The sequence below is a fragment of the Seriola dumerili genome, unplaced genomic scaffold (genome assembly GCF_002260705.1).
Source record: "Seriola dumerili isolate Sdu_G_001 unplaced genomic scaffold, Sdu_1.0 BDQW01000052.1, whole genome shotgun sequence".
Lineage (NCBI taxonomy): Eukaryota > Metazoa > Chordata > Actinopteri > Carangiformes > Carangidae > Seriola > Seriola dumerili.
In genome coordinates this window covers 3,812,952-3,836,238 of record NW_019174307.1, presented here as the reverse complement: position 1 = coordinate 3,836,238, position 23,287 = coordinate 3,812,952, and the positions used below count along the sequence as shown (strand labels likewise).

General features: G+C 42.2%; 1 protein-coding gene across 1 annotated transcript in view; it reads right to left on the bottom strand.

Moving 5' to 3' along the window:
• Nucleotides 1-1,778: 1,778 nt before the first annotated feature.
• hdac4 (histone deacetylase 4) overlaps nt 1,779-23,287 on the bottom strand; it is a gene marked incomplete at its 5' end in the record, with an annotated part of 52,933 nt that continues 31,424 nt past the window's right edge. Inside the window, 7 exons of the mRNA XM_022741297.1 lie at nt 1,779-6,365; nt 6,671-6,812; nt 6,932-7,016; nt 14,909-15,042; nt 15,847-15,965; nt 22,606-22,703; nt 22,870-22,989. Coding sequence (XP_022597018.1) covers nt 6,326-6,365; nt 6,671-6,812; nt 6,932-7,016; nt 14,909-15,042; nt 15,847-15,965; nt 22,606-22,703; nt 22,870-22,989 — 738 coding nt within the window. The remainder of the gene's footprint in view (nt 6,366-6,670; nt 6,813-6,931; nt 7,017-14,908; nt 15,043-15,846; nt 15,966-22,605; nt 22,704-22,869; nt 22,990-23,287) is intronic.

Below are 23,287 nucleotides of genomic sequence, written 5' to 3'. Positions count from 1 at the left end.
TGTCCCTCATCACTCTGTTTAACCTTATTCCCTCAAGGACCCAGAGATTTGCCTTTGACTCAGCGTGGTGTCATGATTTACGGAGACTGCGACAAGCCCACGAAGCTGTATTATTTACACTGCTACTCACTAAATTCAGAGTTTGACAGGAAAGCAGAGGAATGTGTGTTTATTTGAGGGGAGGTAAGGCGGGATTGGTTTTGTTTGCCTTTGGACTGTTGTCTTAGTGTTAGTTCCACCACCAACAGGGATTCACTACTGTTTATTTGGACACTGCCTCAGACCTTTGCCCTGTCCAAATGGGTGGCTAATCCCCGGTCACAGCTACTGTGGGGCCCTCGCTGCTGTTCCTCTAATGCTGCCTCCCTCTGGGCTTAAAGGGGAACTCCACCAATTTTCACACATCACAGTCTGTTTACAGACGTGGAGCACTACTGCATAATATGTTCAAAGGAGTTGCATGAAGCTTTTTCTGGCTCCAGAGGGAGTGGTGCAAAGTCTGATAAATTGCCTCAAGTGATGTCATTTGAGTCAGAAAAAAAAAAAAAAAAAAAAAAAAAACTGGGGATGGGGTGGGGTCGGGGGGTGTGGAGTAAGAGAGACTTAAGCTCCCACTGCCGGCTGGTCATCTCTGCTTGAGGCTAGCAGCTTGACGTTACATTAGCCTCACATACCACTAGGTGCACTATGGATAATGTAGGCACCAGGTTTTGACCTGAAGCAAGAAAGAAGAATACACGGAAGAAAAAAGGCAATGGGTGTGTCCCAATTCAGGGGCCACTTCCTGTGAAGGCTGCATTTGAAGACGGATCGCGTCACAGCAGCTGTACCTTTTTAAAGGCTCCTTCAAATGCGGCCGACAAAATAAATAAAAAAATTATATGGCCGGCAGACAGCCCTTGGATTACACTTTTAAATGTAAGTATCAGCTCAGTTGAGAAGCTAATTGTACAACTGTTAAAACCAAGTGCATTAAAACCTAAAGTTTTTTGGAAAAAAAGTTACATGTTGTCAAGGACGCAAAGTAAAAAGTCCTCCATAGGCCAGCCTTTCTCATTGCAGTTCCGCCTTCGTGGTCTACGATGGCTACGAAGGGCCTCACCTTCACAGACCGCTTCCTCCAAAGGATGCGGCCCCTGCATTGCGACACAGCTAATATCTCTAATTCTGCTGCATCAAGTTTGGTCCTTAAAAAAATAAAAATGCCCATCATAAGTCCAACAATGTTACCATAGGAGTGCAATGCTATATCAGTGCAGTACTCTGTTTGCCTGCAAGTGAATAAGCCTTTTCTTTGCAATGAAAACCATTAAGCAACAGTATCAATATAAAAACCAGACAGTGCAGTTTGTCCAAAACAATACTTTATATTGTAGATGTCAAAGACAACATGTTAGAGCAAAGGTTCCCGAGAAAAATGTACTATTTCTGTAACAATGGTGGAACAAGTCAAAAACATAACTGATAAAAAAAACAGAATATGTATTTTATACATATGTAAACCTAGAACTGTTTGTTTTTGAACCACAGTGGTCATAGTGATAACTGGCTTATTTACTGGAATGGACAACTGTAACAATGACCAGGCAACTGGATGGAGCCCTTTAACAAGTCCAGATGTGACTAAGAACAAACAAGTCTTCCCAAAAGTCCACAAAAGTCACATCCAGCCTGGTGTAAAAAAGAAAAGCCCATTCTGTAGTCGCAGTTTACAAAGCGTCCCCCTAAAACAATTTGTTTTTCTACATAAATACAATAAAATCTATTGTCTGTGTTACAAGTGCTAGATACCTTTTTTTTTTTCTTTTTTTTGTGTAAAATATTCATCTGAAGTCTCTCAGGTTTGAAGATTCCATATGCTACAAGTAAAAGCACAACATGGAAAGCACCCGAACTCCTCCCCACCAGAGACAAAAGCAGTAAAAGAGATAAGACAGTTTGGATACAGTGAAAGTACTAACGTCCTTCAGTGCTCGATCCCTTGTGCTGATATGTGGCATGAGACAGAGAGACAGACAGGTAGGCAGTGCATGCAGACATATGGATCATGCAGAGAGAGGAGAGAGGAATGGAGTGGAGTCGGACCAGGCCACCTAAATAAACAGACAGTTCTGGGACCTGGCTGGACTGAACTACGAGGGTTAAAACAAAGAGATTTGCCCCCCTCCTAATGAATGGAAATTATAACAAAATGGAATGTGGCTGCTTTTTTGTTACTGGACATTGTGTTAAGACTAACAGTGAAGACAGACGGCCAGAGTAGCCAGAGTGTGCTAGTTTTGGCTCCATTTGAGAAACCAAAGCATTCAACAGTAGAAAACCCATGACTGGCACTGCTGTGCAAAGGTTCTGGGAATGTTCTGGTCTGGGTTACCGAAAAGCATCTGATCAGCTGTATTTACATGCACAGAGATGTCAGCACGTCCCAGTTAAAGTGATATTAAAGACAGCCTGACTTTCTGCATTTTCACATCCCAACCGCAAATGTCCCTGTATGGATGAACTATTATGATAATGTGAAGAAACAAACCATCCAAAAATGACAAAAAATAAAAAGAGGAAGTGATGTATTTGACAATAAACTGAAGATGTGATTAAATGCTGAGACCTTAGTTACTTCTTGGGTAAAACCTACTTTATGTCATACAATTTCCAGCACGTCCACACATTTTCCTTTGTTCTTATAAACTTACAAAGTGGAAGATGCTTAAAACGACCTTTGACCTCTCTGGCCATCTGCAGAAGCCATGGCTAAGGATGCCATGGAGGTGATTTAGAGACATGTGACATCAAAGCTGCATCTGCAGGAAGAGACAGCATCACTCTGCCATTAGAGGTCAGATGCATTCAGTCAAAATTAGAAAATGTCTGACTGAGATTTGAAAATTTCAATCAGCATATGACAATGTAACCATATCATTTTCTTAAGACAAAGATATTTTGTCCCTGTCACCAGAGAAGCCAGGAATGTGTTTTGGTGTTTTCGTGAGAAAGGAAAGACATGAGGGATCAAGCACCTGTGATCTTTTAGATACAGGACAGTCTTACTAAACACCAGGCCACCCACAAACCCAGAGTCATCACTTCACTGATGAATGGGATTACACATGTGAGCTTGATTTAAAGGAATGTTCATTTCAAATAAACCCATTGGGATATTGGGCCTGATAACAAATAAGTGATGATCATGTGGAATCATTTTAATGGCCCATAATAGTGATTTATGTCGGGGAAGAGCATGGCCATGTTCCAATTCAAATCCACCCTTCCCATTGTCTTTGTTCTTTCAGATATAAGAGGATAAAATTGTAAAGCTGTGAGGAAGAGGAACAAATGTGAAGAAAAGGATCACCACTTTGGTCATTTCTGAGATATGTAGAATCCAGATATCGAATTTTAGTCACACGTCTTTTAAAATACTGAAACTTCAGAAGTGCCAGCCAAAGTTTACACACATAAATAGGTGTGGAACAGTATGACTACAGTATGTGCGGCTGAGCGGAGGGGCAATTGCACACCTAGTGTAACAGTGTTATGGTACCAATGGGATGAATAAAGCCAAAGACTAGTCATCAGTGTTAAAAGACAAAAAGACAACCAGTAAAATGCTACTCAACTCGTAACAAACTGTAACCAAGTACAGCAAATGGTGCCTTCAGTAACACCCTCAAAAGAGCCGACTGTATGTAGGACCCATGAAAAGTATAATTTTTCAATACCAACTTCAAAAACAAGATCATAGTATTTCATTATGTATAGATATATATAATATACTCATTTCTTTTTATATATAAATCTACTATGAACAGACAGTAAATACACAATTGTCCATCATTATACAAAGTAGAAACATTTGCATCCCGACCCTCCCACAAAAACCCCCCGAACCCAGAAAACATAGTCATGTAAAGTCCACTAAAAACTGAGTCTGAGCCCTCACCTGTTGTGAAGTATGTCAGCTTTACAATGTAACAAACAACAGAGGAGAGAAACAATAAGAAAAACAATCGGAGAACAGGAGTACAAAAAGAAGTCACTGGAGTCCATTGAGAGGGCAACGAGACCAGAAAAAAGACACAGATGAGAGGAGCAGGAATCAACAAAGTAGAGTAGTCATTGACGAATGTGTGTGTGTGGCAGGAATACTCAGGGGATCAATGTCCTATGTACAGTAAACAACAGTAAACACCACAGCACTCTGTTTCTGTTCACTGAAAAAATACATTAAACATGTGATTAGCTTTTCTTAGATGAAACAAAGACAGAAGGTAGTTTCCCAGAGGCCAAACACACGTTGGGAGGATGGTTACAGACAGGAAGTTAAGTTTAGCTCACTGGCCGCACAGTGAGCAGTGGCTGGTATAGTCACGATCACTCATGTAAAAATTTTTTAAAGGAAAAAAAAGTGTTTTACCTACCAAAACGGACGACCAGATTTTCACTACAACTAGTCTGGTGGCTGGTGTTTTGTATTATCTGGCTAGTTGGGTTGGGCACTGAGAGCCAGTTAAGTTTAAGTTGAGTTCCACGGTGGTATAAAGAAGCCAAATTCAATAAGCACCAAGTATAATGAAACTCTAACCAATATTTTACCTCATGTCTTCTTAAATATTAAGATATTTATTATTGATTTCAGAGGATTCAGAATTATAAAAGGCAGATCTGATACACTACTGGGTTTTAATCAGAAATGCTTATGAAACCCAACCCTAAAGGAGGATTTATCTGGAAGGGAATGTGAGCTGCAAGGATATTCATTAAGCGTGGTCTGATCCCTACAGCTGCATCACTTGTCAAGAAAAAAGAGGATTAAAAAAAAAAAAAAAAAAAAAAAAAAAAAACTATAAAAATATGTGTATACACTTGAATATTTATAAAGAGCAGCTTGTGCTTCACTGTATATGAACACCTGCCTCATAGCACCTGACATTTGGGGAACAGATGTGCTTAACAAGGGACATAAAAAGATGTTGAACCAGCTGTGAGAGCCTGTGCAGCCCTGGAACACCCCTCTGGAAAATCCCAGGTGGAATGATCCTCGTTACCACGGAGACACAGTTGTCTTAAAGAGAGGGCTGGTCCAACAAATTGGTCCAACAAATTGGCCCATATGTGATAAATTCCTCTCTATCGTTCATCCATCTACAAAAAGTGAGACTGATTTAAATGTAGAATTGTGTGAAGTGTTATATGCTTGTGATTGTGAGAAGTTTGACTCTACAGAGATGATAGTCCATCATGCTTTGGCTTCACTATTGTCTAACAACTACATACAGTATGAACAGCATTCTAGTTTCCACAAGTCTTGTTGCTCTAGTACAGTGCATGCTACTTAATCCTCCCTGGGGGAGAGCTGATGCCTACATGGTTAAACTGAGTAATACTAATCCCACCTTAAACTTCCTTTTAAACTGAACCAACTCCAACTTGTGGCTGGAAACTACCTTCCAAGCTGAGATTGAGAATGAGGGGGGTAAAGGAAAGATGGAGGTACAGGGAGAGACAGTAGGCTGGTTGCAGGGAGTTATAGGTAAACATGCCAAGGTTCTCCAGTCTATGTGCCAACAACATGCAGGCATTGGATGTCTTGCCAGGATAGAAATGTTTAAGGGGCTGGGGAGAAGAAAGTTCGTTCCCAAACCTGTTTTCTTTAAGGCAAAGCTCTTTCAGTAGAGTTCAACAGAAAATACACCAGGTTTTTTTAAAAAAAAAGGCACGAGCGCACAGTCTTTTACTGTCGATCATTTTGGAATCAGAACACCTGCTGACAATTCTCATCTGAGAAAATAGCAAGAAATTCATCCACTTTGTTCCTTTCATCCGGATATATCTTAAAAGAGCAGGAAAGATCCATCCTTAGTGCAGAGTCACAATCACATTAGCTCTGGTGGTTTTTTTTGATGAAAGCGAGAAGATGACGATAAAGCACAGAAAAAACAGAATAATGTGATAAGTAGACGACTGCACATTGTCTGTGCATGGTTCCGACTGGCATTCAAAAAGTACATCTGTATAGTGTTTAAAAAGCACTGGCACTCGAGGTTGTCATTGTGGGATGATGGCTGAGTCAGTCCTCCTATATCCAAGGTCTTGAAGAGACAATACATCACATTGATGCTGATCAGTCTGTGCACTGCTGATCAGTGAATGCATCGCTCATCCTCAGTGATTGCCACTTGTGTCAGCTCTGCTTTGTTCTCTCCCGTGATAAGATGCCATCTTGATGGCAGGGGTGAGACATAGGAGTGGCATTTAAATGGAAATTGACCGGATGAGGACGCTGTCAAAAATAAAGTCTGAGTGGTCAAAGGCTAGAGATGTTTCTTTACATAGGAGATTCCTCCTCCATTGGTTCCTCTTCAGCCCTGGGGAAAAGATGATACCATAAATAATGTAGCATCATTAGCTTAGCTTACGTACAGTCACATTAGCACCAGAGGAAGGTAATAAGAGACTAAACAAAAGGGCCGTCAAACCAAAACAATGAGACTAAACTCTGCAGAGTACACTGCTAATTATCTGTTTGTCCACTGCACTGAACAACACCTTTTACATTACACACAAGTCAAATCATTGATTACATATAAAACAACAATCAGTAGAACTTTAAATATACTGCTAAAGTATAAGTTCCATCAGTCCTTGAGAACAATCAGGCAACGTGACGTACCTCTTTCCAATATGCTTGTTGGCAACAGACAACGAGGCCATAGCGGAGACGGTCTCGGCTTCCTCTGCGTCTCGCTGGAGGGCTTCGCTCAACGAGCAACCAAGCGTGGAGGCGGAGCGTTGCAGTGAGCGCCAGTATTTACCTACAAGTAAATGTAGTGTGAGTAGAGATACCCCAAATTAAACTGTTATTTTTTAATGACAATACATATAATAAAAGAGATGTAGATACATATGTATGTTGTGTTTGCATGTGACTCACTCTGAACTTCAATAACTTTCTCCATGGAGTGAACAGCGTTGGCATTTGGCCTCTGCTGCAGCACCTCATCAGGGATGGGGTCCAACTGCAACAAAAAGCAAAATAATATCAAAACACATTCTCTACTGAGAGCAAAACTCTGGCGCTTCACATTTTACAGTAATAGAGTTATATCCTTCCACTCGCCATATCTTTGAGATTATTTAAGACATTTTTGCTGTGATGTAACTTCATCATCTAAGTGCATTAAACATCTCAAATACAATATGTAATATTATGAATGTTACTGACGGTTGTTCAGAAACCTCGCCTGAACTAATGTGGTTCCCTCTGGGTTTAAAGGATCACTTTTGAGTGTGGACTAGAGCCCAGTGTTGAATCCCTCCAAGAGGTGGGGAACAAGCTCGAGCTGCTGACACAATAGAAAATAGGCCTGCAGGTGCACACCTCCTCCCACTCACCGCGAGCTTTGCTACTCTTTGACACAAACTACAATGTGTGCTTTGTAAAGTGTCCCACTCTAAGGACACATACTGGTGTACACAGATGCACACAAATGGAAAACTGCCTTCTCACACAAACACATACAGTACATGCATGCATACTCACGCACAAACTCAAACACAGACACACACCTCAGGGAGCGCTGCTAAGCCTATGAAAGTCTCCAAGCCACAACTCAGAGGAAACAGGGATATTCCCAAATGTGCCTTCCCAACCCGGAATGATTCAATTTCCCCTTTGGCCGACTGCACATACGACACTTTCTCATCCCATTTTGTCAAACAGGCCCATTCAGCCCCACATTCCAACACAGACGACATGCATCCCTCTTCTGCTCAATCATAACTCCGATGGAATAAAGGACTAACTGAGAAACATGTAAAGAGAGACATAAGAGTAAAAGAAAAGAAAAAAAAAGGTTTGGCCAGAGATTTTGGAGCAGAATGCAAGAGAGAAGAGGAAAAAGTCATCGTTGGTCCGTCTCGCTTGGCCAAGGCTGGAAGTTTTCTTTTAATTAAAACAAATAGTGTGTGGGAGGGGTTCGCGGGGGCTGAGGGAAGAGGCAGTCTAGGGAGAGGGATACTTTAATCCTGCTGTGGCACGACAGGCTACATCATGCACACAGGAACGAAACAGAGGAGCTAGCACACAGACACACACACACACACACACACACAGACACACACACACACACACACATATATACATACAGTTTGTGCGTGAATATTTACATTGGGTTATTTGGTATTTGGCATATACTCTGATCCAGAGCAACTTACAATAACGTCCAACAGCAGAGTTGGCTTAATTGCCTCATTGGCTAGAGAGAGAACAGGCGACCTGCAGATTTTGTTCTGTGACTGCACATCAACCCCTCTATAGTTCAACAATTAATCCAATCCCTCAAAGCCAATCTTATGCTTTTCACAATGCAACAGTCACAACCAAGAGGAAAAAAAAAAAAAGAAAGCCCTCAACTGCTAGTCTGTTAACAAAAGATTCACATTCCTGCTATAACTTGAGTGGGATTTGCCACAAGACATGTCAGATAATTTCATATAACATGATATTCAAACACTGGGACTATAGCACATCATATAACAAAGAAATTGCTTTCATTTGAGTTAGTATGACACGTCACTTTTGCTATCACCCACTGAAAATATGCAACAAGTCTCTGGCAAAAATTAAAAAAAAAAAAAGCTTTCTTATTTTCTCACATGCACAGTACTACAGCCACACCAGCGCAGCCTATATTAACGCTGAGCTGAGTCTGAGTTGTTAATCAAGGATCAGCACTCCCCACCTGGGAGCTGCCCAGAACTGCCAGCTATGGTGCCCAATGGGAAAGTGGCCTCAGACTTTTGGACCCCACTCTAAGGCAGAACTTAACAGGTTCATCCCTTCAAGGTTATTTGAGGAGGGAGACAGCAGCACTTATTCATCAATCCCATCTCAGAATTTCCTTGCCAGTCTGTGGACTCAAACCATCAATCTTTCAATCAAATCGTACTTTTCCAACCTTCAGGCTACAGCCGTCAACTTCTCACCATGCCCTTAGCCAGTTCCAGCCCAGCCCCACCCGGCCCATACCAACCCAGCTCCCTGTCAAAGCAGGGTCAGGGGTTCTCTGGGGTTTCCTGGGGTTCACCTCAGAGCAGGGTTGGGTGGGGGCAGCCTGTCAGCTTGATTGACAGCTGGGCCTCACGCTTATAAACTTTAATGGCTCTTGTCAGGGTACTCCAGGGGCCCCCACCTGACAGGTATGGCAAACACACATATGCACGCGCACACACACACAGACGTGCATGTGCACTACATACAAGCGCACATTTGTCTGCTACATCATCCAGCAGTATTTTCTGTTTATTGAGTTTGCGGTCCTGGTTGTGCCTGGGATTCTGCATCTTCATACCATCAGATGTGCTGCGGCTTTGAGAGAGTGGGAGAGAGACGTCCTTTGAGGACGGTTTGCTGTCACTGTGTTGACTGATTTCTGAGCAAGTCTATTTCTCTGTGTGACACAGCCGTCCAACACACAAGGTCCTGGCCAGCAAAGCGGAGACACCATGGAAAGCCATGAGCTGAGAATGAGGAATGTGCCCCGGTAAAAACATTCCTGAGGGAGGCTGAAACCAAAACAGTGGAAAGAGGAGGAATTCCACTTGTTCAGCAAAAGAAAAGTGCACAAGGCATCCATTGTTTACTGTTGTGTTCATGTGCATATGTTGGCGGTCCCTAAAACCGGTTGATTATGTTATGCTAACTGAACAAGGTAATGACGTGTATTGTGCAAAGCAGGTGACCTTTTCAGGAAAGGGGTATAGGTTTTCCTTGTAGTCGGGGATGGTGGGGAACAGTCAGACCCACGGGGGGGGACAGGTGAAGTCGAGCGTCTTACTGTAACTGGAGTGTAAACATGCTGAATAACCTCATTGACAGCTGGTAACAATTAGCATATTAGCCTGTTGTTTATCAAATAATTGCTAACAACCATGGTTCGAGCTGGGCCAACATCTGTTTGCGAGCAATCATCAATTAGTCCCGGGTTCAGAGTTGACTAGTGTAGTCGCCAATGCATCATTCATGAGCTATTTAACTAGGGAGACTTCACGATTACGCACTACAGTGGTGGGGGTGAATAAGAGCCTGTAAAGTCCATTCAACAATTTTCATCCCTCTCTTTCCCAGCTAATCTGAGCTGTTTTCAAAGGAAACCTAATGCTCATTATGGCAAAGCTTGTCTTAACCTGCCAATAAAAGCACAGATATATTTCTCACACTAGCAAGCAATAAAATGCTGGAAGTACAAGCTACACAGGAGGTGAAGAGGATATAAGGAACACCTTTAGGATGTTTTGGCTGCAATGTGGAGGCTGCCAAAATCTGCCTTTTAAGACTGCCACATAATAAAAGCACTGCTCACATAATAAACAAAGTCAATTATTTGTGATTTCTTAACCATTTATTTTGCTCTTCTTAACTCCTCTGTACTTGTGCACGTGGCATAATATAGCAGCTTATCTGTCAGTCTAACTCACTGGTATATACGGTACCATTCAACTCATCTTTTATGGTTATATGCTATAGTTAGATCAGGGATTTATATTATGATGACGTCTTGTGTTCTGGACACATCCAGACAATACAAACTCTCAGGCAGTTTGAAGGTTCATAAACAAAAACACAGCTGACCGGCTAACCCAGCTGTGGTCCCATGTCTGAACCTACTCATTCGCTCCATTTACACTCCAGCCAACACACACACACACACACACACACAGACACATATGCCGAAACTAAAATATATCCTCCATTAAAAAGCAGCCACTCAGTGGACAAATTCAGACAAGTCCAAAATTTATCTGACTGTTGGCCACTTGTTGCCCAGGTCTGCTTTGTTATTCAACCTGGTTGGTGAAGCTACAATGCCTGTTTAGGCCTGAAATTAAATTAGGTCTTGCCTTATATCTTCATATTTACCATCTGAGGCTATTACCAGACTCTGTCAGTAAATGAAAGAAAAAAAAAAAGAAAAAAAAAAACCCAAGGCCTTTTTTCTCTCCCTCTTGCTCAATCCCCCACTGACGTTTTTCAGCTAAATTCCACGTCCATTACTGAGACCTTCGCTGGGATTATGATAAAAACACTTGCTTCCTGCCATTTTGATCTGATCAGGGACATTTTAGCCTCTTTTTTTCTCCTTTCCTATCAGTTATCAAAGCTGCACACAACTGAATGATTTGCCTTTGTTCAAACAGCTGACATCACTTGCTGCCAAAGAGCCAACCGGTGCACGTCATGAGAACTCCAGGGCTATACTTAACTCAACAACATCTACATCTGTGTTGTTCATCACTTTATCAAAGCCATCTTCTGCCTAATGAGGTATCCTGTACAAGTCTTTCTATCAGGCTGCTGTCATGATACTTTGAAATTTTTTTTCAAGGTTCCCCAAAAACTAAAAGCTAAAACTTTGTAGTTGCGATTTGTGTACTGGGTAAGTTTCAATGTAAAAGTTGCATAGCTTTATTTATTTACTTATTTTATATTAAGTATGCTTAATATTCAGTATAAGGCATCATGCATTCTAGAAACTGTAATTCTAACCAACATAAAATATTAAACTATGCATATCAGGAAAATATGATCACTTTTTCTCAGACTTTGAAGACCTACATGGTGCAGCTGCTTTCTAACAATCGTTTCCTCCCTCTCAACTTCAAATGATTGCTCCGTTTCCTTTTATTATCTGAACCCTAGACCCGGGCTGACATTGCTGGGAGAGGTGTGAGGGTAACCATTTTCAGATGTGTACCAGTGACGGGGCCACGGTTGAGAGGGTGAGAGGGGTGTCCTGCAGGGCTGAGGCAATTGACGCTCCCTGCCTCCTGCCGATTTTCGAATTTTCAGCTCCCTGTGGCACCCATCCAGTGACCTCCTCCAAACTCCCCGCTGAGGCCGGTGCTCCGCAGGCTGCTGAAACCTAAGAAGCAAAGCCCCTGATCCGGTTCATTATTTTTGCAGCAGGGCGGAGTTGTGAGCAAGGAGAGCGTCCTTCAAACTGCAATTCCTGAATACAAACCTCTGTGACAGCAAAAAGCACTCGCCCTGCTGAGATGTCCTTGAATTCATGAAACCTTACCGACGGTAATGGCAGTTTTATGTAGCTTTGAGTCATTGGTGGGCACAGTCCAGGTAAACAGAGTTAAGTTATTAGATTAAGCCTCTTATTGGTGCATTTCCCCTCTCATGCAAACCATGATCGAGCAGAGCTGTTGGTTTGTCACAAACCAATGTTTTCCTCTTAAGAACAAACATTCAAGGGTTAATAACTTTGCCCACGTGTCACTTCAAAGCGGGTCATCTGTCTGCGATGGTCAGTGTCTTCGTGACACCACAAAACAGCAGGCTGGATGGTTACAGTGAGTTTTATTAATGTGATCCTATGTTATTGTTCTGTTTGTTTTGCTCTGGCTCCAAGATCCACATGGAATGAGGCCACGCGGGTTTTTTACGATTCCAAGAACCCATTTATAGCTCAAGCTGTCTGAAGGGCTGGAGCACGAGGCCTCGGGATGCACAGATACAAACTTCAATGTGGCACACACAGATTCAGAGCTCAACATTTAAGCATTTAACTAATCAATGACTATCATTCATAAGTCACAACTGAAACATAATTATTTTTGTCCACTGGATAAATGTGACTGAACACAACAATTATTTTATTTTATCTGGAGTGTGACTGATTCCTTTTGTGTTCAAGTAACATATTTATGAGCACTGATGTTTGGCCATATTAAAACTTCTGCCACTGACTGCATGTTATGTTTTTCACTACGTCGGTACATTGTTACACCAGTTTATAACTACATGCAGTCAAACAACTACTCTCACTATAGTATGCACTCTAAGGTTCTGTATGTACCAAATCTGAACTGCAGAACCATATGCATTAGTAAAACTGTTCAGACTGTCTCAGTGGGCAGAAGATAATGGCTTTAGCAGGTACAGTAGCCATTCCAATGACAACCAACACTCTGAGGGTGTGCTTGTGGCTAGGCCTGCAGCAACACTTGAGAGTGGTCACTTTCTCAAAATAAATGAACTTAATACAAAAGTAGCAGTCTGAATATTCACTCTGATGATGTGTTGCACTTACTTCCTTACTTGACACTCTTGGTGTTGTTGCACTTTACTTTTAGTTTGTATGGCTGATCTTTACATGACAGTTATTTCTCTAAAAAGCGAGTTTGAAAATCGGCTTCAAAAAGTCTGCACTGCTCAAACGTGTCCTTGAAGTTTGCCTCCACCGTTTGCATTGAATTGAATTGAACAGAGATGGATTGAAGCACCTCACTGACACGTGAAGACTTTGTAAACACTTTTTTCTGAAAGACCAAAATGCATCGTGTGTGATCACAAGTAGACAGCTCTAAATACAGTTGTGAAAGCGAGATCCAGTCACTCACACACCGCAGCAGAACACATCTCCCAAACAGTTTCACACAATAGTTACACTGAAGAAAAATAACTCAACAAAGTGTCCGAAGCCAGGCCCCAAACAGACATCTCACTCCTCTCTGACGGTGTGCCTAAAAGCAAATATGTATTTTTATCCTGTTCATCGGTGGTCAGAACAAAAGGCTAAATCACATTACTAAAAGACACACTCCAATACTGTACATGGACTACAAAGCTGGCTCGAGATGCAGCCCGGACATACATCATTTTGACGTAAGACACTAGTTCTGAATAGAGCCGGGGAGACACAGGTGTACCTGAACTGTACAAGTTCTCCTACACAAACAAACAGTCACACCCTCTTCTCTTCCCCTAAAGCTCTATAATCTCCACTCTGTGCCCCAGTTCAGTAGTCCTTTGACAGTAAAGCCCTGATATATCTTGGATGCATAATGTGCAGGGAGAAAATGAGACTGAGCAGTCCATCCAAAAAAGCACTCCAGCCTCTCCATTAGCTGGAAGAAAAGAGTGGGAGGCTGTGTCGAGCTGCTATTCTGTTGTGCGCCATGAATCACAGAGAGCCAATGTTTGCTCAGCTCCTCAGCCCAACCTACACACTCCCACAATTAACCTTCTGCCTGGAAGTCCTCCCTCTGACGTGCTTGAGTGTGTGTGTGCGTGGTGTTGACTTCCCAGACAGAGGCAGTGTAAGAGAACATGACGACAAGATGGTTTTGACTTAAATAAAAGCTTATTGTTTTAGGAATTCACAAACATGTTTTGTAAAGATCAATGTAACAGCCCACAGCATTAGCCTCTACCGTTTTTGGGTGATTAAATTACTTCCCGTTACCGTCATCAGCCATGTTTTCATTCAGGACAAAATATGTTTCAGCAGCTTTCATGCAAGTCACCCAATCAGGGGACACAAACATCAAAGTTGCCTGAGACGTAAAATATTTAAGGAAAGGGTTGGGGAGTTTTCTGGCTTCAGAAGAATAGGAAATCAGAAAAATCTATCATTCAAATTTTGTGTTCACTTTTTTGCAGTATGTTGATGAATGAAGTCATGCGAAATTACTCGCATCTGGAAATCCACCCAAGAATAAATGTGTGCAACTGCATTCTGCAACTTTGATGTTGACAACACAAATAAACAAGATGCTCTTCAGCTGCCCGAGGTCCTGCCTGTGCAATACTTTAATGCAATTAAACTTTAAAACTATGCTAATGTGGCCATAAATAAAGCTCATCATTATGGATTAATTAGAACAGGCTGGAATCAATATGAACTCTCAGGATTTTCTAGTTGTGAATTTATACACTTGGATCCAACCAGATTATTCTTTCTGTATGAGCTGCTGTAGGCAACACAGCTCCCATCATGAACCTCAGACCAACCATAGATTTAGTCTACAACTCCCAATATAACCGTTGAACCCTGTTGCCTTGCTCAAGGATATTTTGACAGTAATTTATCCCCTCTCCTCTTGGCTCTCATCTTACCTCATTGCCAAGCAGAGCAGAGACGCAGGCTTCGGAGGCATCGCATATGGCTGTGAGGTCATGACCCCCCTCCAGGGCAAGCACCAACCGACCGCCTGCCAGACCCATCAGCTGCCTGGTCAGGTAGCCGAAGCCTGTACACACAGGAAATGGCAGAAAAGAAAAGGTAGAGATAGAGAGAAGGAGGGAGGGAGACAAGGCAAGAGAAAAAGAATGAGACAGGGAGCACTGCTCTTCAAGCTCTGACTTCCTTTTTGGATATTGATCAAAGAAAAAAGAGAGTTTGAGCATGAATGAAGGAGGGGGTGACTGCATCAGAGATAGGAAGAGAGAGAGAGAGAGAGAGAGAGAGAGAGAGAGAGAGAGAGAGAGGGAGAGAGAGTGCACTGTGGATTTACTGGGGGCCAGAAAACAAGCCATAATATGAGCCAGGTTTAATTTTAATAAATACGGCTTTGAGTTTAGACTTGGTCGCAGCCTTTGATCTTTGTTTTTCAGGAGGAGGGGGGAGTTTGAATATATGCATTCAGCCATACTTTCTTCTCCACTGAATTCTCTCCATATCCCCGCTTCCTGCAATCCTCTCTAAACCACCTTTATCACCCCCTTCACAACCAAGACTCCTGCTCTTATTTGAGATCCGCAGGATGGTTTGAGAAAAGCTCTTTGCTGGCACGCCAAGGTCTCGAACTGAATACACAAGTCAGATGCACAAAATAAACGCAAGATGTGTGTGCGTCTGTCTGTGCCAGTCAGCCAGTCCTTTCTACCATCAGAAATAGAAAGAATGGAATATGCAGCATGTGTGAGATGTAGGGGGTATGTATTAAAATGTGCACGCATGAGCAAGTTTTCTGGCATGAAACTGATGTAAGAACTTCTACATGACATTGTATGGTTTAAAAAAAAAAAACAGGACAGCTGTCGTCAGCACTTACATTTGGCTGTCAGTTTGTATCCTCCCAGGGGTGGAGCATGTCCATCTACCGCGTCAAAGCCTGAAGACACCAGAACCACGTCTGGGGCAAACTCGTTGGCAATAGGCATAACCACCGTCCTAGAGTAACCAACAGGAAAAAAATGTCAACAAAATAGTGTATTTATGATGGAGGCTGTATAAGAGAGGCGGGAAAATTTTCATATAGTCCCTTAGTTTGATACATTTGGTTTTCGGCTTGCTGCCTTCCACATGAAGGCCAGAAAGCAGAGGTAGTTTTAAGATTCAATGGAAAGCTTGGTTATGAGTGAGGTTAAATGCTGTCACACCGGCTGGTGGGCAGCGTACACTTCTAGCTTTGCTTCCCCGTTGAATCACATCTTTCTCAGGCAAGCCCATTGAATGGTCACGCTACATTTCATAAACAGATATCCTTGCAATAACAACCGCCACATCCATTTAATATGCAGGCTGAATGACAGGATTACCCAGCTACAGTGAGACATGAATTACTCCAAAATACATCAAATATATATTCCTAAGATAAGAAACTGCTGCTCAGACCTCTCAAAAGTACAATCAAAACCACTAAGCTTGATGAAACAAGTTTTCAAGATTTCATATCAGTTTTGGAGACTCTCTGATCTGTGTGTATAAACTGTTTTTTCCTACTACCACATTTCCAATAGATGTAATTATATCAAAGCATGTGGAGCTCACAGCTGGGCATACAGGGTGATAAAGAGCTACCAGAACTGAAGCACTGAGAGCGCTATGGGTAACAGCTGATGTGAAACTGCTGCTGACGGGCTTCTGATAAAGCTACACTTGCCTTAAAAATGATTTTACACCATTTTTCTTTTGTGCTAAATAGTATAATAACACCTTTACCCTAAAGGCGGGAGATGTATTAACTGAGAAGAAAGATCAACTTGCTAAAAGTATAGTGAACTCTGTAGCCTCTGATGTCTAAAAGAGGACAAGTGGAGTTTAAGAGGACAACTGTAAAAATAGGTATATATGCCTTCAGTGTGCTCACTGTCCCTCTGATGACTGTAGGATATGCGGTACCCGGCTGGAGATGCTACGTGTCATTTTATGGCTGTTCTCTCCCTTTCATGGTTTTCTAAGCAAACATCCACCTAATGAGTTTGCATGTTCAGTATGTGTGTGTGAGAGAAAATTACCATGTGCACTTTTTTTGAAGTGGAAAGTTTGGAAATTTGGAGGCAGTAATAAACTAAAAGATCCTTAAGTAGAAAGGAGAAACGGAAGGACAAATAAAATTGCATGTGTGTATGCAGGATAATTCTAACACTGGATGATGATGGGTGTGGTGAATGAAGGATGTTTGTGCACAACCTCCATCCAACACACAGCTGGTAGGGAGGGAGTGCTCGTGTGCAATGTGTCATACACAGAAATCAAATCAACAGTGGGATACTGTGTAATGATTCACTGCAAGTTGTGGCTGGAAAATCCAGTCTGGTTTATATGGTGACCCTGTTTGAAAAAAACAAAACACTGTACAGTATGCATGTTTAATGCTGAGCCAGTTTTGCACAGAAAAGTTAAATTAGATCACATAAAACTAGATGTTTGAATTTATCAGGTTCATTTTATTTTTAAAGGAGATGCACAAAAACTTTTTTAAATAAAGAAATTAATGAAATTAAATCAGATTACTTGTACACTGCTTAAAGAAAAAGATAATTAAACTATTACATAACTCTAAATTTGGCTTTATGTAAAGATATCAATAAATTAGCAATCAGCATTAAAGAACCGCTGACCTTCTCTACAGGACAAGAGTTGGCATTCTGCAAGCTTAGTCGACTTTGTGTAAAAGTAGCATTTTGGTTTAGCATGATTTAGGATCTCTCACTTAGTTCATAAATAGTCAGACTTCCCAGATGGCAAAACAAGTGGCTCTCTCTGATTTCACTGTGGGACCTCAGGTTCAACATAGGATTTTTTTTGGGGTCTGGGATATTCGGGCAAGCTGTGTTTTGGTGAGGTCTGTGAGCGACAGAGTACCACAGGGTTCCGTCGTAGGTCCCCTCTACTTTGCAGACCTCAGGAACACGGTGTTGGTTTGCCGGCTGTGGGTGAGCAGCGTGCCCTGAACTCTGAGGCCACCGGTTTTTCCATCTCTTGTTCACCACCAAATTATAACCCTCAACTGTGCACACCACACCCCCCACCACAACACAACACTCATACGTACACACAGCTGTCTGAGGGAGAGGCGGGAGGTAGTATTAGGAGCTTTCTGGTAGTCCCAGACAGCAAGGATACGGGGAGTGCGTGCGTCACTGTGTGTTAGCGTGCATCTGGCAACATTTCAGAAGAAAACGTCATGCAAAGAAGATGAAGGAGTTTGAGCAAGGAAGATAGAGATACAGAGAGAAAGAAGATGAAAGAGGGCAGGGACGAAAGGGTCTGGAAAGAGAACATGGACTAAAACTGAGTGAGTACAGTCATGAAGTACAGTGGATGAAAGAGTCAGAGTTACAGCTAGTGTAAATGAGTCATTGTTCCACCATTTCATGGGCTTTAAGGCAGACGGCAGTCAACAACACAAATCCATTCATGTGAAGACGTCACAGATAACTAAACTATTAGATTAAATTTACAACCACTCTGTTTAGGGACGGTATTATTATATTTTTCAGATTTATCGCATTTGTTACACATTTTTCTCCCTCTGTCTCCACCTACTCACAAAGTTACATACACACAGAGCCTTGGCTCATTAACATTTGGGCCATAAAAGACCCCACAGTAAAGGGAGTTGGCCACAGGCACTCATGTGGGCTGACACACGACGCAAGAGGGAAACCTTGACCGCCAAGGATACTTTAACCACTAAAGGCTCCCCCGCCCCGTACCCCTCCTCCAACCTTGAACATAAACAGAGACAGTTCTGGTCACGAAGATGAAAACTGCTGGTGTCATCAGTTCCAGCCCTCACCCCCTGGAATAATATCCTGACATTTAAAGAAATAAAAAAGCCACAGCAATCAATTAGCAAACTGGTATAAAGGGAAGCTAGTGGTTTTTGAGGAAGACTAATTGTGTGTGAATCAGAGGCTATGTATGTGGAGATGAAAAGGCCTTTTTGTTAATTAAGGGAGGGGAGAGTTTACGACTGAGCCATAAGCTATGGGACATCCTGAGCGAAGAGGTTGTGATCTAAACCGCTGCTGGTTCTCTCATAGGGAGATCTTACTGTGAGAGGAATTACTTGGATGAGCATGTAGTGTAAACTTTTGTTTGTTTTTATTTGGTTTACCTAGCAACAGGTGTGCATGTGTCAGCCGAGCAATGGTGGGTCTGTGTTTATGTGCATGAGAGAGTATGTGAAAATGTTGTGTGGTTATTAAACTTTAGCACTTTGGTATTGCCGTTCATTAAGCTGGAGGACTTATGAGAGACATTTAAAAAGAAGCCTGGTCAAATTCAACGCAGCAGGGGTCAGAGCTCCACAAACATTAGATCCTACGCTTCCTATCTACCTGAGCCAAAATAACCCTGATGACATCATCTGGGTTATTTTCTCATACTTAAAAAAGCTCCTCCACAGGACCTAACTTAACCCTTTACACAGACTCAGTTGTATTCCTAATGATGAGTGAACTGATTTTGACGTGTACAAGTGGAGTTCTCTTCAAGTTTTATCTTATCAGGTCTGTGTAATAAATTACATGTGTTTTTTTTCCAAATTATAAATTGAGCGTGACGACAGACAATAATTAAAATGAGACTCGTTTACTGGAATGATTGCTGTTGCTTAGTTAAAACAAGTCATTTGTATGTGGGGAAATTGTGCGTCAATGCATTTTATACTGGAATTCAATAGTACAGTTGGAGGAGATACTGCTTTAGCCTAACTGAATAAGAACACTATTCTTACACAACAGATAACAACCAACACACACACAAAACACATCTCCCTTTGCCCATCAAACCCTCGTTAACATCTTTCTGTAGACGTCTAACTTCATGAGACTCAACTTCCAGAAAGACTTTTCTTCCTCTTCTCTGCTCCGACTAATTAATCCTCCTCTGATCCTGATGATCGTGTTCAGTTTTTCATTCAACAAGTGCATTAGGAATGTGTTCACACAAGTTAATACGGTAGTAGGTTTTGGCATACTGTTAATTTTAATTTGAGCCAAGGAAAACAACTTCTCTAGGGACAACTCATCTTTGTGTAATTACTGTAGTCCTTAATTTATCCATTTCCACATCCTGATTATGTATTCTGATCCAATGCACTCTAAGTTTTCAACATGGCGTTGGTGGTAAACCACTGGCTATAAAATAGACAAGAACAGGCCTTTGTGACTAGATATAATCTGCCAGTGTTTCTAAAGGTATTAATTGGCCAACCCAAGAGCCATTACCACTGGAGAGATTCAGCCTCACCCATTCAATAAAGTGCTGGGTGAGGCCCATTTTAGAAGAAAATACAGATGCTGTCCTTTAGAGGGAGCAGTGCTCATCAAACCAGTCAACAAAAGGTTAAACTGCAGAGCTTCAAGGCTTTCCCCCTCCGTTCATAAAAAAGTAGAGGAGAGCGGGAGGAGAGGGAGAGAGAATAAGAGAGCGAAAAACTCACACACGCACACTTACACTTCAAAGCCCTGTCATCTGGCGCTGTGGAGAGCTGGTTTGAATTAAGTTTAATTCTCCTCCTCTCTCGTCTTTCCAAGTTCATGGCAAAAGACGGAGTGAAAAGAGGAGGTGAGAGAGAGAGAGAGGGAGTGGGAGAGAGAGAGAGAGAGGGAGGGAGAGACGGTGCTTCTGGTTTTCATTAGGGCCAATTTTCTTATCTTTTTTCTCTGTGCTTTCTGGAGGCTCAAACTTGATCCCCTGCAAATGCAACGTGGCACAGGCCAGCGGAGGAATGGTAAGGTGCTGGATGCAAGGCACGCATCCCCTCCCAGAGACAGAGAGGGAGGAAGGAGAGGACCACAATACACAGATAAACACTGAGATTGAAAGAGAGAGGGGGAGAGAGAGAGAGAGAGAGAGAGAGAGAGAGAGAGAGAGAGGGAGAGAGAGGGGCTGTGTGTATCAGGTGTCCATCCACATGTGTCTATCTGCATGTGGTTCTACATGTGTAAACACACTGATGTAAAAGCTGCATCTGTGAGCATTTGTGCAGCTGTTTAACTGTGCGTTTTGTGCATAATCATGGACTCTCGTATATACTTGAGCCAGGCCCTTCTGCATTTCTATAAAGCTGTATTTAGCGTGTGCATTTGTATATATACATGGCAGTCCAGTCTCTGTATCTGTTGTTACTTTGTGTGCACATGCAAACAAGCATGGTTTATGCGTGTGCATGCGGCAGATCTATGAACTGCAAGACAGGTTTGTTACTGTCCTATGGGGCCTATAAATTGTCCACTACTGCGACAGCCTCGGGGTCTGAGGTGAAACACACCCACACTCTCCTTCATTTTATATCTTTGGACCTCATCCGTTAATGCAAAGAATGCTGATTTAATAACCTTCAATTACATGAAAACAAAGGCACAGTGCAAGCCTCTTCACATGCATGTTGACTCAGATCCATGCATGCACTCCTGAACAAACATACACAAACCAAAACTGTGTAAAGAAAGGTGGCTCCAGATTTTTTTAATGTTAACAGAGTGAGCTGGTTTAACTGAATGAAGATAAATATTCCCTGATTGACTCAAATGCAGATGGACCATCTCCAATAATTCCCTTAGCAAGAGTTTAGTGGATACTCAACTAGTTTTACACAATTGTATTTGCTAGAGGTGTTTCCATTCTGTACTAAGTTACTAGCTTTTACATACAGGAGGTGTTACTCATCAGTGATATTTAATTCATGTGAATAATAGTCTTTTCTGTGTATTAATGTAGATGTTAAAACTCAATGTATCAATGTAGATGTTAAAAAATACTATACCTACTATACTATACTATAAAATACTATATTATGAGGCATACTGCACTGGCTTTTGGCTTCAGTGACGGATTATAAATGATGGCTATAGTATGATATATTATAGCGGGATATATATTAGTTGGTTGTCATCAGTGCACATGCAGACAGAAGGGTAAAAAGAGGAGGATGAAGAGGGGATAAAAGGATATAAAGTGAGGAGAGGGAGAATGAGAGCACACAAGGCTCTGGGACGCATTAACGGGCTAAGGTGTGTTTCCGGGGGTATTGCGTGCCAAAAGTTGTGAGGAGACAACGGCCTGTTGGCCAGTTTTTGGCTCAGGCCAGATGGACACACAGTCACAAAAATGAGTTCATCTTCAAAGAGTGCTGGAACCAATCCAGACCTGCTCCTTGCCAGCTGTATGAACCAGTGATGTGTAAGAGATGTGTACATGTCTGTGGTGAGTCCATGCCTGTATGCTTGTCGGCCTTTCAAGCTTAGTGTGTGCATGTATGAGGGTGTGTGTGTGTGTGTGTGTGTGTGGGAAGTTATAAATATCCCCAGACAGTGGAGCTAATGGAAATCAGGTGTGGCATGAGGAGGAACTCCCTACCTACTCAACAGCTCCTGATAGACCATTTGACAAATCATGCACTGCAGAGTCAAAGGCTGGAGTATGACTAGAATTAGAGTACGGCTAATTTTTTCCTTCAAGACACTCATACAGGCAGGCACATATATAGAGTCAGTTTAGCAATAAAGACCAATATCAACAGTATGACCATCCAGTGTCAAACTCTATAAAGCAGCAGGTGGTATTATAGTCTTACCTGAATGCAGCAAGATACTCTGCATCCCCCATGGGAGGTTCCAGTCCTCCGGTAAAGGCCATGTTCACATTGAAGCCGACACCTGCTCCACTGCCCACCTACAATGCATTAACGCATTAACACACACACAAACACACACACACACACACACACACACACACACACACACACACACACACACACACACACACAGCTGGGTTTGTAAAGCATAAATTGAGACTGAAGGGTGAGCAGACAGAAAGACAGACAAGTGGTCCTTCCCACCTCGTCAGGTGCTCCGCTGCCTGGGAAGAAGTTTCCATCATCGTAGCGATGCAGCGACAGATAAAGAACACTGGGATCGGAGTAGAAAGCCTGCTGGGTGCCATTTCCATGATGAACATCCTGGAAACATAAAAAAGCCACAGGTTATTGCAAAATTAGGGAAAACAAATGGAAATAGGAATTTTGTCAGCTCCATTAGTCTTGGCATTCACTGTTATTGCTGAAACACTCGACTCAAAATGTATTAAAGAAGTTGCCTTGCAGCAAAAGGGACATCAAATGACTTGGAAAATGAATGAGTTTCACAGAGACAGGGTCATCAACCCCTACACCTGCACTGAAATCAAGGACATGACACTGAGACTGTAATAATACATGACAGTCAAGTCTGCATCTCAGCTGCAGCCTGTAGTGATGT